This window comes from Camellia sinensis, chromosome 6, assembly GCF_055761805.1.
Source record: "Camellia sinensis isolate YWXY chromosome 6, ASM5576180v1, whole genome shotgun sequence".
NCBI classification, from domain to species: Eukaryota; Viridiplantae; Streptophyta; class Magnoliopsida; order Ericales; family Theaceae; genus Camellia; species Camellia sinensis.
This window is the reverse complement of record NC_138966.1, coordinates 162,743,418-162,762,409: the sequence shown is the minus strand read 5'-3', so window position 1 is coordinate 162,762,409 and position 18,992 is coordinate 162,743,418. Positions and strand designations below refer to the sequence as shown.

Sequence of the window (18,992 nt, the reverse complement as noted above, 5' to 3'; positions counted from 1 at the left end):
TGGATGCATCACAAGAAAATACGACAAGAAATCAAACTCAAGATAAGAGTGAAAAGAGATAAAAGGAGCGGCAAAGTTAATATTAATTGTATTTAATGGACACCTATTGACAAATGAACAACGGTATACAAAATTGGAACAAATAATCCAAATCCTAGATATTTTTTATAACATCAATAGAACACTAATTAAATGTCACATAAATTTATATTTTTCTCTCGAATAAAGTAAAATACAATTATAAATGTCAGGGTAGTGATCAAATACCAGCAACAAAATACACTTTATTCTGTTGAATTATCATTTAGTATTACTTTATCCCTTTCAATTAAAAAGTAAATAAATAAATTTAACAATAAAAAAGAACTGCACATGAAATGAATAGTGAAATTTGAACAAAAAAACAATAACCAAGAGATAGATGATCTAAAAAGAAATTGAATTGGGCTTGGGCTGCAAAAACGGGTTGGATTGGCTTGGGGTTCGCGGCCACCGCCAAGAATATAGCAAACCTTACCTTCGTTCTCCTCCCCATCGATGACGTGAATGCCAAACCAAACCAAACCCTCTCTCTCTCTCTCTCTCTCTATATATATATATATATGTATAATTTTTACATAGAGATAACAATATAGAAATGAACAATCAGCTGGAAAATGCGGCTGTTGTTGAAGCCGAAGAGGAAATTCTCGATGAGTTTCAGTGTTGCGTTTGCCTGTAAGTCCTCTTCTTTCTCTCTGTATATATACACATACATATGTTTGTTTTCCTAATTTCATTTCTCAAATTCGATGCTTTTGGTTTAGATATTCGTTTTTCGTATATATCGCCATCGATGCCTTGCTTATCTTGTTTATTTTCACATTTGAGCTGTGAAATCACTGGTTTCAATGTATCCTGGGGATTTTGTTCGAAATTTTGTGAATAGGTTAGGTTTCCATTGGCATCGTTGCAATTTTAGCGTATTAATGCTATGATCGGATCTAGGATTTTTCAAGGGAAAAAGAAAGAAATTGTAAATCTTTGATTACAAATTTTATCAGAAATTGTACTCAATTCAATATTTAAAATTTTGAATTTTGTTACTACAAATTTATATAGGTATATATACATATATATGTCTTGATTTTAGGACAAGAAATTTGTGTGCACAAGGCGAACACAAATTGATACAGGATTTAGAAGCAACACTCTACATCATCGGTTGTGACTCTTTTCAACTTTTCATCTTAATAGATACAGCACTTGATTCATCTTTTGACTATCAATTTTACTACTTGATAGAGTATGTAGCTTGCTTGTATATATCTTTTATTATGGGAACCATCAGATGTCTCTTGCAACTTGAATATCTCATTGAGATGAACAAATCATTCCAAGTAAAAACAGGATTAGATCTCAAAATTTCACTTCTGAAGTTCTATTTTAGTGTTCTGAAGTAGGGAAACTTTTCCGAAATGCACTGGAAATAGCACCAAAAAAACTTGAAAGCACACGGAAACATAAAGTAGATATTTATTAGATAGTGGATATAAGAAAAGTAATTGTTCAATTGGGTATTGCCTGCTTATTGCTCCACTTGAGGAGATTAGAATGGAGTTGAGGAGTAAATACAATTGGAAATAAGCCCTGAAAATAATGCCAACCATTATTTTACATTACAAAACAAGTATCAGACAGCCTACAATTGATTTTGGCATTGGATTATTATAGTTAAGTGCAACATTGACAAAAGGAATGAACTATGTAATATACATGAAGTAAACATCCTAAGTGGCACAAACACAGATATGTGACACAACACAACGTGATGAACACACCGACATGGCAATTTTTAAAAATGCAAGACAACATGCTTGGGAACATGTTAAAAATGTATATTTTTATAAATTTAATATTAACATATGTCATATTTAAATATTTGAATGATTAATTCAAACGTAATGAAAAATATGCAACATAATAGGAATTAAATTTAAAAAGTGATATATTTTATAACTTAAATATCAAGATAACATTCTTGTATTAATTGCATGCTAGAGAGTGCAAAATAATTGCAGAACATTATAATATCAAATGTATTTACCTTATAAATGTTGCAAAACATATTTAGAGTGCATAAGTTGTGTTCCGAAGAATGCATAACATTGTTATTATGAAGAAATTCATCACATAGGACATGTTTAGATTAGAGGGTTCAAGAAGTGTCGACAAAATGTCTTCTAAGCATTGGTAAAGTGTTCAATTTTATGAATTTGATTTTTTAAAATTAAAATATGTTGAAAAAGTGTTGGACACGCTTTGAGGAGGCTTCAAGGAGTGTTGGTGTTTAACCAACCATGATTCTCCTAAGGGCTTAGTTCCCAAGGGAGAGGTCATGGGGTCAACTCTTCTTAAGGGAACTTTGAATTAAGAAGACAAACACTTGGTACTTTGCAAGGGTGGGGAGATTAACTCTCATGGGTGTTAATCGAACAACTAACAATTAACTTTCGCCGATCAAAAAAAAAAGGAGTGTTGGTGTGTAACATGGATGTCTGACACGAAACACTTCCTCCATAGAAGTGTCGGTGTTTCTTAGTAGACATCCAGGTAAAACAATAAGCAACCTCTTTTCTTCTTTTTTTTTTTAACAACGGTTGGCAAATGTGTACTGTACTATAATATTTGTTTTCACCTCCCTAGTTTTCTTCTATTTTTTTCTAGTTTTTTTGTTAGTAACATGAAGCAAAGGAGAGGGCAGGGTCGACAGTGACAAATGAAGTAGGGGCATATAGAAGTTTCTAAGGTTGGGAGCACCTATAAGAGCATGTATATATTTTATATCCTATGTACTAAATATATTAATATATCTATTCCCCTGCTTAGTAGTAATATATGTCTTAAAAGATGAATACAATATTAGAGATTGATGTCAACTATAAATTGTCTTTGTTAAGTATAAATAAATATTAAATATAAAGTATAAAATTAAGTTTGAGTTGTTGCTTTTCTGTTGTTTCTTTAAGATATGTATGTTTGAGAGTTTATATCTTAGTTGGGAGTGAGTTTCTTCTTTAAAGGGAGTGAGTTTCTTACAAGTTTTCTCACTTAGGAGTGCGGAATCAAGTTTTTGAGTAAGAAACATCACCCAATTAGGAGTTTTCTACTACTAAAGTTTTTCTCTTGATGGAAACAAAAGAAAGTTTTGATCCTTGCCTGATTTAGCAATTAGGAAAATGATTTATTATCTTTCAAACAATATTGTCATTTCAAGAAAACCTAAATTCATTCATATACCAAGAAACATGGTGAAATATCCTATTTTTTCCAATGGCCCAACCTTAGGTGATACTTACTTCAATAACCATACACAACACAATGGGGCCATTGAAATTCAAAGGGACATCCAGATGCACGCTAACTGAACCTATATTGTTATCTTTTATTCTGGGGAATAATTTGTTTGATGGCAATTTCCTTTTGGTCTGCAGGGATCTCCTCTACAAGCCTGTTGTGTTGGGTAAGAAGGCATTACAATGACTACAAATCAGTTGTTATTCCTTCTTTAATTTTAAAGTTCAATTCCCATCTTTGCAGGCTGTGGGCACATTTCTTGCTTCTGGTGTGTCTTCAGAGCCATGGATCTTTGTCTGGTGTCACACTGTCCAGTTTGTCGGCATCCATACAATCATTTCCCTAGTATCTGTCAATTACTGCACTTCTTGCTTTTGAAGTTATACCCAATAGCTTATAAAAGAAGGGAACAACAAGTGATAGGTGTGTTGTGAACATTTGGTTTTCATGCTTCTCAAATTATTTTGCATAGATGATTAGTTTCACTTATAAATATGTAATATATGTCCATTTATTCTTTATAGGAATGGAAAATTGCATACAATTGTGAATGCCAGAGATGTAAAAGTTTGCTCTTTTTGCATAAAAATCTATTATACTTCAAAGGAATTAAGGGTTTTTTTTTTTTAATTTAAAAAAATATATATTTTTGTAGTTTTTTAGTCTAAAAAAATGTGTGAAGGGGTGCTTGACAGCAGAATAATTTGAACATTTAGCCATTATGACTACATTTACAGCTGGAAAGTTAGTAATTGTGATCTTCATGGTATTTTTGGTGACAGCTAGTTACTGAGTATGTGAGTCACAGATGGCAATTCAATTAGTCTGAAGGACCTTTTATATTAGGACCTTGGGACTGATGATGTTAGACTTATAAACACTCCTATGGAAGCAAAGAAAGCAATTCATTTGCAGTAAATTTACAGTATCTGGGATAACAGATATCTTGAGTTCTTGTCAATACCCTTTATCTCGTAGTTGTTAAAGGTGTTAGTAAATGCATGTATGCTTGAGTGTAGTGTTTTATTTATTTATTGTTTTTTTAAATACAATTATTGTCTGCTGCATTCAATGGAAAAGCAAAATATAGAATGAAAGTGGTGCTAAATTTGGAACTTATTTTCTCAATTTTGGAACATATTCTAGTAAATTTTGTAGTTTAATGAACAGTAATAATTGAATTTATAGAACAAGAAATGATTGTGTTCACGGACTGCACCAAGTGACATGCTTGCAAGCATTATTGTTCTATAAACCTCAAGTGGTTGGCCCAGTCTTGAGGGTGTACTCCCTTCAAGGTCTTAGGTTCGAATCCTCCTAGGTGCAAACAATTTCTTGAGGCCAAACCAATCTAAACAGGGCTTTTCCTTGGCTTTAATTGGGACCCCCGCAAGTGAACGGTATGATTGGTCCCTCAGATTAGTCGGTCCAATGGGCTGGATACTGAGTTATCAAAAAAAAATGATGGTTCTATAAGAGAACAAAGAAGTTCTAAGATATTTTGTGGTCTTGGACTCTCTTTCTGCTTCCTTCTGTCAATCTCCATTAAACCAAGGTGAGTTTGAACCTGGAATTAACGAGAATGGATAAACACTAGGTTGGTTCTGTTCTTGGGTTGGAATAGGCAAGTTTTTTCCAAGTGAAATCTTCTGTGGAATATTTACTAGTAGATATATCAGAGACTGTAGGAAGATATTTAAGTATGTTTTTCACATTGATGTGTTCTGGATTATGTATGTTGTATAGCAATGTAACATGGATCTTGTTTTTGACTTGTGAGAAAACCTATGTAAAAATTGTTCTATTTTCCATTTGACAGCTTTATATGATTAATGTGTTCATTTTATAATGCTTTCAGTAGTAATTATGCATCTCATGATAACAACTGTCGCTGTAGCTTGTAGTATGTTTTTTTTTTTTTTTTTTTTTTTTGAACTGCTGTAGATTGTAAGTTGATTTGTGGGAAAGTCATTCTTTCTTAGTGATCTGGTATTATCTGATGTTACTGCATTTGACAATTGTTTTGATTTGTAAAAAAAATTATATTAAAGTTGATGTGATATTTGACAGCTATATGTACATACGTATTCATTTTATAATGCTTTAGTTGCTAATTATGCGTCTTGTGATTACACCTGTCACTGTTCAAGTTTGTAGTAATTGTTTTGTTTTGAAGACATTGTCAATGATCCAGTAGTACTATCAAACTTTATTATAGTTAACAGTTGTTTTCACTTGTAGCAAAACCTATATAGAAACTGATGTGCTATTTTTCCATTCGACCATTATTTATAATTATGCATTCATTTTCTAAACCCTTCAGTTACTGATTATGCATCTTGTGATTAACCCTGTTGCTGTTCAAGCTCATACTCATTGATTTGTGTTAAATTCATTCTTTCTCAAGGATCTGGTATTCTAATGCAATTCTATATGTTTTCTTATTTCATTGTTTCAGCTGAAGAAAAGATATTGGATCAGTTCTCTCCCCAGCTTGATAATTGTTTATCTGGATCAGAACCTATTAAAGAGCCGTATATCCACAGTGGTGTTCCCCCACATTCTACTACCAGTTCATGCAATAATGTAAGTTTAGGACCATGTTCTATGGTGGAAGGGGAATCAGAAAGTACTATTGCGCCTCATAAAAATGATAAAATGCCCATTCCTGCAAAATCAACTTTTGAAGCCACTAAAAATGTGCCCTTTGGACAAACTGGTATGCTGGGAGATAAATTCAATAAACAGCAAAATTCCAAGCTTGTGCTTATTGCTGATTTCCTATGTTCTATATGCAAGAAACTGCTCTACCGACCTCTAGTTCTTAATTGTGGCCATGGTAAACTTTACTGCTTTAAATCGTTATTGTAACGCCCTCAAAATAAATTCATAATACCATACATTCAAGATACAAGAAAGAGATATTATATTACAATCATCAGCGTATTCTTACAAAATATATTACATGTTGACAACAAAGTAACTGCCTTATAGGTTTATAACTTTCTAAGTCAACACTTGATTACAAAAAAAGTGTGTGCTAACACAATTACATATTAAGCCCTTGGCTTGAATTTACATGTAATACATCAAAGAAAGCAAAACAACAAAACAGTTTGTCTGCCTCTAGCCTCCCAAGCTAGGTCCTTGGATGTGGCATACTATCGGTACTTGAAAATGATGTCCCATATAGGGTGAGTCACAGCCCAGTAGAAGTATACTAAACGAACTATAAACAATGATTAAAATAATAGCATTCAATAGATGGTTCACACTTATATTCCAACTTATATCATATTGCAGTTTCATGACAATCATGTCCATGTTATATTTCATCTTCCATTCCTTATTCGACATTAAGTTTGAAAACAAGGCTCAAAGTCTGGCCAAATAATTTAATGAGATTATAACTCATCACTAAAATACTTTCGAAATTTATTATGGATACACATTTTGGTGCTGTATCAATAACACATAAAACCACTTTCATACTTCACAAATGATAATGATATACATTTTAGTACTATATCAAATCATAAAAATACTTCCATACTTCACAAATGATACACATTTTAGTGCTGTATCAATCTCTAACAAACTCCGGTTTAGAGGTCCATCCCCCATCTTCCAATAAACCGTGGAGTACATCTCTCATCTCCTCCCACACAATACAATGTATATAAGTAATTATCATATACAAATTTAATCAATCAAGACAAGTGATACACATTTTAGTGCTATATCAATGTCAAACAAAACACTTCTATAATTCACAAATGATAATAATTCACAAATGATACACATTGTAGTGTTGTATCAATCTCAAACAAAATTCGGTTTAGAGGTCCATCCCCCATCTTCTAATAAACCGTGGAGTACATCCCTCATCTCCTCCCACACAATACAATGTATATAAACAATTATCATATACAAGTTCAATCAACCAATACAAAATTTGATGTATTATACCAACCGCTATATTCGATAGCATACCCAATGGATTAGTTTTAGTTTGTCTAATCATCATGTATTGTCTACAACAATCAAGATTATCCTCCACCGATAGCCCAAAGCAGTTATTTCTAAACAGAAAATAAATGCACCAAATGGATAAAGTATCAACATTTTATCTAGGTGAGCGATAAATTAATCCAACAACACCCTTTGATCCCGTACCTTTCCAATTTGAATATTTCCTATTCAATTTCTCATTTTTCTAAATTAATTATACAAATTAATTTATCATAACAATTAGGGCTTTTTCCCATATTCACAACACCAACCCTAAGGTTCCGTTTTTCATCAATAATCTAATACCAAGTCCATTTTTCAATGTATTACATATATAAAGGTTTATATGTTTGAAACACCATCTTTTGAAAATTACACAAAGACCCCAAAACCTTCTCAAAATCACCCAACAACCCCAACATATCAAAATGTCAAAATTTAAAGACAAAGTTCATAAGATGGAGTAGGATATCCCTACCTCGATATTAGAGCTCAAACGGAGAAGAAGACCAAATCAAAGTGCTCCAAACTCCAAACTCCAAACTTTTCGGATCAAAACGTAGCCCTCGACAATCAACACACTTTTTGTAAAGGCCAAAGGGTAGGAGAACTAGATTAATCCTAAGAGAGAAGGGAGATTCTAGAGAGAGGAGCTCTCAAAAGATATTTTGGGAAAGTAAGAGAGAAAAGAAAAGTGAAAATGATTCAAAAATGTCCGGCTGCCAACTGATATACGCATGACCCGCTCGAGCGGATAACAGGACGCTCGAGCGTCAAACACAAAAACTGGACCCGCTCGAGCTCAAGAAGTACCGCTCGAGCGCCAAGACACAAGAATAAAATACATCCGCTCGAGCGCGAAAACCAGTTCGCTCGAGCGTAGATTCCCCTCTCCCAGTATTTTCACAGACAATGAACACCCCGCTCGAGCGCCAACAGACCTGCTCGAGCGCGACCTGCTCGAGCGTAAGGAAATCCACTCGAGCGTGAAAAACACATCTGCAAGAGTTTTGCAAAGGCACAGATATTGGAAGTGTGAAAACTCCGCTCGAGCGTGAAATGGTCCGCTCGAGCGCAATGGTTCCCGCTCGAGCATACCACCAAAACTCTGGGCAACAAGGAAAGGGACTAAGGCTTAACCTACCTGTTCGAAACACGCCCAACACATCTTAAAACTCAGACATATGGAATTTAAAGGATGACAACAGGACATACAACCACCAACTCCACGGAATCTAAGTCCGAAACACTGTACATAACGGGGACAAACCCGGGATCGCTATAACCTCCCCCCTTAAAGAATTTCGTCCCCGAAATTAAGAAACAACACAATTACAAGGTCAACCGACCACAAAGCACACAACACCCGAGCACTTAGGGAAGAAACTATTCTCTCAACAAATTTGTAGTTAACTCTCACAACAAAAAGGACTAACTAAGGAAACACGATCCACAGACGACACTCAGGCACGAAAGACCTCAACAAAACCAAACTCTCCCCGAGATAAATCATCAAAACACCCGACTAGCGCTCCCAGCTAAGTCATTTCTCAACAATTATAATTCCAAATAAAACAATCAACGCAAATCTTTTGTATAAATATAAGGGAAATTATTCTCTTGCTCATGAGACATTTCTCAAAGAAAATCAAATTTTCAACGTTGGCAGCCTGAAGTAAAAAAAATTTTTTTTTTTTTAGCAATTCCCATGCAAAACTTAAAAATTTTGCAAACATTTTTCATAAACGCGATGTCACACATAACGCATGACCATCAACGATTCAAATTAAATCAATTTCTCAACAATATTACAATTCAACTATTAACCACCTGACCCATTACTGGTCACCCTGTCTCTATTTGAGAGGCAACCTACAGTATACATCGCAACACGTATTACCCACATACATTTCTTTCAAACCCAACGATTTTCAATATACATGATTCACAATTTCATATCATAGTCAATGTTCATGATATGTTTCTAGTTCTACAATACATTCAACACATGCAATGTTACATTAAACTTCCATTTCAAGGCAAGTTTCAAAATACTTCCGTAAACCGAAACATACGCAATGTTCTTCAACTTAAAACATATTCAATGCTCTCTAAAGTTTTAACAAAACAACAAGAATACAACATATGCTCAAACATCCACAATTAGATCTGGATATTTCTCTCGGACCTGAAATTCACTTACTCAAGTGGTTTTCCCCCACCCCGTTATGTTTCCACAATACCTCACTTGATGGAAGGGTCCCGTCCTCCAAGACCCGATAACAATGATAATAGTAAGCCACACGCAACCACTACAGTGTTTTGAGACATCCACTACGTCTCGACTACCGACAATACTCAAACCAGTATTTAGTGCTTACTACCCTAACATAGGAAATATGAAATCATTTTTACACAAGGCTTCCAGTCGACTTTCACAAAGCAGGAACGCAAGACGAAGCAAGGGTAAGGAACAACATTACGGCCCATTTACACCCTAAAATTTCAAGGTCTTACCAAAGACACACAACATGTAACTAGCAACTCAAGCTAGATCAAATCTATCTTCCCACAAAATATTCCATTCAGGTTAGAGAATCTATTTTATTTGCTCCGTTTGTTTCAAAGTACTCGGTTTTTCCTAAAGGTATACAGACTTATACCGTCACTGCTTAAGCGTGCCACTTACAACTGGCCACAGCCGAACTCAGAGATTCTCCTCAAATCATTTGCCGAAAACAAGGATCGCAATTTCACGTTTCGATTCAAAATCATTTTAGTTTACGAAGAGTGCTCAATGTCCCTCAAGCGAATCACAACGTAACCAATCCCCAAAACCCGCCATACTCACTGTGATGACGTAATCCCCAAAAACAGTACTTTCATGATAGGGACTCCTAAACGTTTGAAGCTCCCAACAACACAACAACATAAAGGGTAACTTTGCACACCCCCATGCCTTACAACGCATAAACAAGGACCGAACGAGTCAAAACGACTCTAACAGAGTGCCTCACTCACTCTACACAACCTTACTTCCTCACTTGTACTATCATAATCCAAACTGGATGGCGGACACTTATATCAAAGTGACCTAGCTTTACCAAACCTCAAACCATGCAATTCCATCAATAACCACCTTATAGCCTTACCAAGGCATTCGCCTGGGATTCCCTAAGAGTGATCCCCTTCTACGCATCATCTACTAACAGCATACGAACCACGCACTATCACACACCGCACTATGCAAAACTTCCTCATTTAGAGATTTCACTCACCACCTCGACTGAACTCGAAGTAACAGAATTTGCATACCCCTTCCCTCATACCGAGTTAACTGACAGGGTTTGCTACACCACGACATTTAACACTACCAAGTAACCGTTCGTACCTAACACCAGCAAACATTGCACCTTCATCCGCAAACACCATACCATTGTGACTCCATCCACGGGTCACACCCTAACCACGGCCTATACGCCCAATCAACCCTTCTGATAGCATCTCCTGACCTAACCAGAGCTAAGGTACAAACCTATCGCATTCGATCATAATAAAGGAGCCCGAAAACTTAGGGGACACCCATATACTACTACCCGAGATATAGTACCAGCTGCTCACAACACACCACTCCCCGATACCAGCAACCACAACCTTATATAGGGACTAACACCCCCTCAATCGAAACGACCAATCAGTACATATGTAGATTCGACACGTTACCTACCACGAAGGTACAAGTCTAATCCTAACAAGGTCATGCGCTATGCCCCCGTAAAATACCATGTTAAATACATACTACACCTAGTATTAATCGCACCCTTTACATCCTCTCGAGGAGTTCCCGCGACAGTAGATCAACATCACTTTCACGCGCATAAAATCGATTAGATAACACTAATGAGATTCCGATCACCCGGCAAGTAAAACTATTCTCGCCCCCTAGTAATCCTGACTGCGATACGCATCCCTCAGTAATCCTTCCAGATTTGAAAACATGGCTCATCCACCCTCATTTTCCAAAACCAAATCACACGCATCTAAATGCATTATTACCCAAAATTTTATGGTCTCACAACAACTTATTATATTAATAAAACTTTTAGAGCCATAACATGCTTTACTCTGCCCATTTCAAGAAAATAGATAAGCACAGGCACACACCACTATATATATATTTAGAAACAAACAACCTTGATGTTTCAACAATTCCAAAACACATTGGTTACACAACAGAACCCAATGATTACAAAACAGATTAGTCAAAGCAAAACCACCCCATCGGTATTACCACCACTACCGTCCCTCACTGGACCACTAAGGTTAGTCATCCCCAACCCAAGATAACCTACGAGCTTACAAGCCACAGACAAGAACTACTGATGTGCCCCAACTAGCCATACCTGGAACAACTGCGGACTTCCCCAAGTGGGACTTAGGAACTCGACTCTCCTGAGGCCCTCGAAGTCTGGCCTACTTGTCCCCCAAAACGGTATTGCCCCTGTCCAGTCGAATATGACTAGACCCGACTAGGTTGTAGAACCCCCAAAGATGCTCCCAGCTGGGTACAGAAACGTTTGAGATGACCCGGCCGATTACACACCCAACAAATAAGCGGCTCCCTAGCACGAGACTGGTTCAAAGTCTGAGCTGATGGAGACCCCAACAACTGCTTCCCCACTGAGCATTCGATCGGCCCAAAACCTGGCTGGCTAAAAGATTCTGGTGGTGCAACCACTGGTCGAACTGTCAACCCAGCCCTCTTCCTCTGTGGGCAAGCTGGGGACTTGTGGTCCAGCTGACCACATTTGAAACAAGTGACAACATGAACCTCTCTGGACCTCCCAACAGAAGAGTCTGAAACCCCTGACAAAGAAAAGAACTTAGCCTGGGACTGAGCATACTTTTGCCTCCACCTCTTACTGGGCCTAAAGTACCTATAAACCGCAGGAGTTACCGAGATGGCCTCCTCCCTAATCCGACCAACATTCTCAACTATGGGCTCTTCCCTAGTTTGTCCCATAGTTAGCACCGCTGCCTCAACATGAGCAGCCGCCTCAACAAGCACACTATAACTACTATGCCAAGACCCCGCTATCCTTTCACGAATGTCGTCACATAGCCTACTCTTAAACTCTGAACAACGCAATTCCTCCGTCTCCACCAATTCTGGAGCAAACCTCGACAGGTTGGCAAACCATCTTTCAAACCGTACCAAAGATGTAGTACCTTGGCGTAACTCCACAAACTGTTTCCGCAACTCTTCCCGAGCGGAGGGAGGGAAATCACAACTCCCTCGTCTAGGCATCCTAGTAAAAGTAACAAAGGAATTAGCACAACAACAAGGGTGCCGAAACTATCTCACTAGCGTCCTAACACGATGGACGGCTGTAATTCATTCCACATAAGCACTTACGAATTTCATTTCCGGATAATGATAGTTCCGAGGCGTTACTAGAGTTCCGGTTAGAAACAATATTGATCAAGTGTTTTTCCAACAAGACTCACATAAACCCAAGGACCCAATCAGCATCCCAGAAACTAAATCGCATACCCAAGTAATCACATAAACATGTTATCATATATGCACATAACATTATATCTAAGTCTCTAACAAGCGAGACAAACCCATTGTGATACTAATCACTTCCCACGTACCCAAGGTATTCGAACCCAGTACGCTCTGAACTCAAGTTGTAACGCCCTCAAAATAAACCCATAATACCATTCATTCAAGATACGAGAAAGAGATATTATATTACAATCATCAGAGTATTCTTACAAAATCTATTACATGTTGACAACAAAGTAACTGCCCTATAGGCTTACAACTTTTCAAGTCAACACTTGGTTACAAAAAAAGTGTGTGCTAACACAATTACATATTAAGCCATTGCTTTGAATTTACATGTAATACATCAAAGAAAGCAAAACAACAAAACAGTCTGTCTACCTCTAGCCTTCCAAGCTAGGTCCTTGGAGGTGGCATACCATCGGTACTTGAAAATGATGTCCCATATAGGGTGAGTCACAGCCCAGTAGAAGTATACTAAACCAACTATAAACAATGACTAAAATAATAGCATTCAATAGATGGTCCACACTTATATTCCAACTTATATCATATTACAGTTTCGTGACAATCATGTCCATGTTATATTTCATCTTCCATTCCTTATTTGACATTAAGTTTGAAAACAAGACTCAGAGTCTGGCCAAATAATTTAATGAGATTATAACTCATCACTAAAATACTTTCGAAATTCATTATGGATACACATTTTGGTGCTGTATCAATAACACATAAAACCACTTTCATACTTCACAAATGATAATGATATACATTTTAGTACTATATCAAATCAAACAAACACTTCCATACTTCACAAATGATACACATTTTAGTGCTGTATAAATCTCTAACAAAATCCAGTTTAGAGGTCCATCTCCCATCTTCCAATAAACCGTGGAGTACATCCCCCATCTCCTCCCACACAATACAATGTATATAAGCAATTATCATATACAAATTTAATCAATCAAGACAAGTGATAGACATTTTAGTGCTATATCAATGTCAAACAAAACACTTCTATAATTCACAAATGATACATATTGTAATGCTGTATCAATCTCAAACAAAATTCGGTTTAGAGGTCCATCTCCCATCTTCCAATAAACCGTGGAGTACATCCCCCATCTTCTCGCACACAGTACAATGTATATAAACAATTATCATATACAAGTTCAATCAACCAATACAAAATTTGATGTATTATACCAACCGCTATATTCGATAGCATACCCAATAGATTAGTTTTAGTTTGCCTAATCATCATGTATTGTCTACAACAATCAAGACTATCCTCCACCGATAGCCCAAAGCAGTTATTTCTAAACAGAAAATAAATGCACCAAATGGATAAAGTATCAACATTTTATCTAGGTGAGCGATAAATTAATCCAAAAACACCCTTTGATCCCGTACCTTTCCCATTTGAATATTTCCTATTCAATTTCTCATTTCCCTAAATTAATTATACAAATTAATTTATCATAACAATTAGGGCTTTTTCCCATATTCACAACACCAACCCTATGGTTCTGTTTTCCATCAATAATCCAATACCAAGTCCATTTTCCAATGTATTACATACATAAAGGTTTATATGTTTGAAACCCTATCTTTTGAAAATTACACAAAGAATCCAAAACCTTCTCAAAATCACTCAACAACCCCAACATATCAAAATGTCAAAATTTAAAGACAAAGTTCGTAAGATGGAGTAGAATATCTCTACCTCGATGTTAGAGCTCAAACGGAGAAAAAGACCAAACTCAAAGTGCTCCAAACTCCAAACTTTTCGGATCAAAACGTAGCCATCGACGATCAACACACTTTTTGTAAAGGCCAAAGGGTAGGAGAACACTCTAACTAGATTAATCTTAAGAGAGAAGGGAGATTCTAGAGAGAGGAGCTCTCAAAAGATATTTTGGGAAAGTAAGAGAGAGAAAAGAAAAGTGAAAAGTGATTCAAAAATGCCCGGCTACCAACTGATATACGCATGACCCGCTCGAGCGGATAACAGGACGCTCGAGCGTCAAACACAAAAACTAGACTCGCTCGAGCTCAAGAAGTACTGCTAGAGCGCCAAGACACAAGAATAAAATACATCCGCTTGAGCGCGAAAACCAGTTCGTTCGAGCGTAGATTCCCCTCTTCCAGTATTTTCACAGACAATGAACACCCCGCTCGAGCGCCAACAGACCCGCTCGAGCGTAAAAAACACATCTGCAGATGTTTTGCAGAGGCACAGATACTGGAAGTGTGAAAACTCCACTCGAGCGTGAAATGGTCCGCTCGAGCGGACAACCAAAAATCCAACTTCGCTTGAGCGCAATGGTACCCACTCGAGCGTACCACCAAAACTCTGGGCAACAAGGAAAGAGACTAAGGCTCAACCTACCTGTTCGAAACACGCCCAACACATCCTAAAACTCAGACATGGAATTTAAAGGATGACAACAGGACATACAACCACCAACTCCACGGAACCTAAGTCCGGAACACTGTACATAAAGGGGACAAACCCGGGATCGCTATAGTCATTATACACAGTTGAAGTTTGAAAAATTATATAATAAAATGTCGGTCTGTTGTCTTCCTTTGTGCAGTATATTGTGAAACTTGTATCATCAGTCCTGACGACAAGGTCCCCGTGTGTCAAGTATGTCTAAGTGTGCATCCAAATGGGAACCCAAAAGTTTGTTTGGTACTGAAGCATTTCTTGGAGGAGCAGTTCTCAGAACAATATGCATTAAGAAAGGAGGCTACATCCAAACAGTCTGCTAGTCAGAATGGGAGTCCGCCAGCATGTATGTTTTAAGTTTTAGCTGCTTCTTTACATTGGATTTTTGTTGATCTTAGGATACTTCTAATTGCAGAATATATATATATATATATATATTGATAACCAAGAACCGATCTAGGCAGTACCCTATCACCTGGCCCAAGAGTGCAAACTTGGGATACGTGTGACCACCCCCTAGCCTCACTTATCAGGCAAAGTAGGACGTCAGGACTCTATCCTAATTGCATAATATTTGGGAGAAAATTGTACCAATGTCAACATGATATTTTACATATTCCCCTGCCGATACTGTTGGATTATTCAACGATACTCCCTAGATTTTAGTTGCCCATATATATTCCATAGTGTTATTTTTTGCATGATTAAACCTTGCTGCTGCTAATATGATCTATAAATTAGTGACAGGTTTAACAAAAGCCCGGAAAAATGCTGCCTGGCTATCAACATTACCTACCACGGATTATCGATCGATGTTGTCTAGCGGAGGACCCAAGGTCCATGTCAGAGTTGGTTGTGATTATTGCGGGGTAAGGCCAATATTTTGTCTTGCTTTGTGGTTCTATAATTTGGAAGACAAATTATATGCATGACTTTGGAAACCTGATAATTACTTTGGATACCTTTTGCTAGTATCTCTTGCGGTGACTATTATAAAGAGTTTTGTTCTTTCCGGCACTTGTCAAACGGAGCATATGTTAGGATGAACATTAGTAATTGCTGACTAGAACATTTTTTTTTCCCTCCCTTTTGGGGCTTTTTCTTAATGGAGTGTACAATTGGATGACCATCACTAGTTGCTCACTAAAACTAAGGCGTTCGTTAGTCTATTTCATCATTTCTTTCACAAACATGTTGCAAAGTTGCATATTTATTGATATCATCATGGTGGGAAGAACTTAGAATTGAGTGCAAGACCACAAGCTGGAAAACTATATTGGTATATATTAGCATCATGATGAATTGACGCAAGTTTGGACTTGATTGTCTTGCAATGACCAAGAGCATAGTAAAGAGTGGGAGGAATGAATGTCGTTCATGTAGGGTGAGACTTGGTGGAAATATGCAATGGTGCGTACTAACACAGCCATTCTCACTCCCACATACCCCTCTCTCACAGTCAACATGAATGAGAGTGAGAGTGGTGTGTGCTTAACTTTTCCCAGGAAGATGTCCAACCTGAAATTTGAAGTTCTTTATTTGGTCTTCAGGCATGACCACACGTCTATAGGTACTAGATTGTGCAAGACCCTCCAAATCAAATAAACATGTAAATCTTCTCATCGTTTTCACTAAAAACTAGTTATCAATAAAAATTTCCTTATCATTTTGATGCAGATGTGTCCAATAATTGGGGAGCGATACAGATGCAAAGACTGCAAGGAGAGAATGGGCTTTGACCTCTGTGAGGACTGCTATAATAGTTCCTCCAAGCTTCCAGGCCGCTTTAATCAGCAGCACACACCAGATCACACACTCGAGATTGTACTGCCAATGTACAGAACTAATTAAGTACATCTTACGTTTGAGGTTGAACAGTCTGAAAAGGATGAATCTGATGCTCCAGAGGATATGGAAGAAGTTCCTCCTGCTCCCATCTTGCCTGGTGATTCTCCACATGATCCAGAGGATGGTTTGGCTGATCCAAGGTTTTAAAAAACAGCCGCAACCGTTACATAATGGTTGTAGTGATTACCGTCATCCGTTACGGCCGCTATAGCAGTGTGACACAAATTTACATGTGTAACAGCCGTTTCGGTATTACGTAACGGCCGTAGCGATATCATAACGATTTTAATGGTCCGTTACACACCGTTACATCCTTTTACAAGACTCTGAATAGTTTCATTTCCCAAAAAAAATAAAATAAAAGTTTTAAAAAAAAAACAAATACTCAAGTGATTTGAATCTAAATAAAAAATCTTATATGAATTTTTTTTCTTTATAATTTTTTTAAAAATTTTTATTCATTACATTAGCATGTAAAATAAAAAATATATAAACAGTTGTATTTATTTTATAATCATTTTATTTAGTATTTTTTATTTTGTTAATGTATTGTATATAAAATGTTTTTAAAAAATAAATAAAATTAGTAGTTCAAAAATAATTTTTGTTTATGGCACAATTTTTATTTTTATAATCATTTCATTTAATACTTAATTGTAAATAATTTTATTTAGTTAGCTATAAAGTGTTGTCTAAAAAAATGTTCTAAAAATAATTTTTGTTTATGGCACAATTTTTATTTTTATAATCATTTAATAATTGTGAATATTTTTTAGGAAAATTTACCCATAAGTCCTAGTTTTTGAAACGTTGAACCATTTAGTCCTAAAAGTTTTCTTATGCTCCATTTAGTCCCATTTTTACATCAACATGATGTGAATGATGTAAATGATCTGATGTTTCATTCTATAAATTCAAAATTTATTGAAATCTGATGAACATTAGATGTTTTTCATCCTATATTTTCAAATATTATTGAAATTTGATGAACATTAGATGTTTGAAATCCAATGTTTGTAACATGACTCTGATGTTATTAACATTGTATCTGACGTTATTAACATTGTAATGGGACCTTTCAGTCTACAAGAAAACTTTTAGGACTAAACAGTGCATAAGTTATTAATTTGGGATTTATTGGTGCATCCCCCTATTTTTTACTCATTTAGTTCCGGTATTGGTCAAAAATAATTTTTAAACATTTAAAATCAATTATTTTTAAAGTCATTAACTATTGAAATAAAATATAAAAAAACTCATTTTGTAGTGATTGAAAATTTATATATTGGATCATACTTAAAAACTAATAAAAGTTAATTTAAATTTATTTTAAACCTCAAAAAATATGATTTTGAAAAAAAAAATTAAAATTAAAATTAAAATTAAAAAATAAAATAAAATAAAATTGTGTATTGGTAAGTTTCAAATTGTGCAAAAAATGAAAAGAATCACGGTTTCGATTACTGCAACCATTATACTACGACTTGGGCTACAAATGAATTAAGTTGTGCATAAACAAGCACGGTTCAGCTTGTTAGAGGCTTGGCTCGGTTCAGTTCGGTTCGTTTAGTAAACATGTTGAGCTCGAACTCGAATATTAGACTCGTTTAGTAAACGAACCGAGTTCGAGCTTACATAACCCCAGGTCGTTAAGCTCGATTCGTTTATCTGTATTTGAATTATATAATAAATATATTATTTAAATATATAAATAATAACATAAATACATTATTTACATATTAAAAAAAATTATCGAGTCGAGCCAAT

At 36.1% G+C, this 18,992-nt stretch overlaps 1 protein-coding gene across 8 annotated transcripts; it reads left to right on the top strand.

The window, feature by feature from the left end:
• Window positions 1–383: 383 nt before the first annotated feature.
• LOC114295077 (E3 ubiquitin-protein ligase PRT1) lies at window positions 384–17,547 on the top strand. Of its 8 annotated transcripts, none has more exons than XM_028239266.2 (7): window positions 384–717; window positions 3,474–3,502; window positions 3,580–3,759; window positions 5,795–6,175; window positions 15,523–15,723; window positions 16,125–16,246; window positions 17,055–17,547. In XM_028239266.2, exons 1-7 carry the CDS (start codon window positions 638–640, stop codon window positions 17,226–17,228), a joined length of 1,167 nt encoding a protein of 388 aa, XP_028095067.2. In that variant the 5' UTR covers window positions 384–637; the 3' UTR covers window positions 17,229–17,547. The 8 variants fall into 8 exon arrangements, with proteins under 8 accessions (XP_028095067.2, XP_028095071.2, XP_082731366.1 ...); XM_028239265.2 differs by having other exon boundaries at window positions 533–717; window positions 16,119–16,246; XM_028239270.2 differs by lacking the exon at window positions 15,523–15,723 and having other exon boundaries at window positions 488–717.
• Window positions 17,548–18,992: the final 1,445 nt, after the last annotated feature.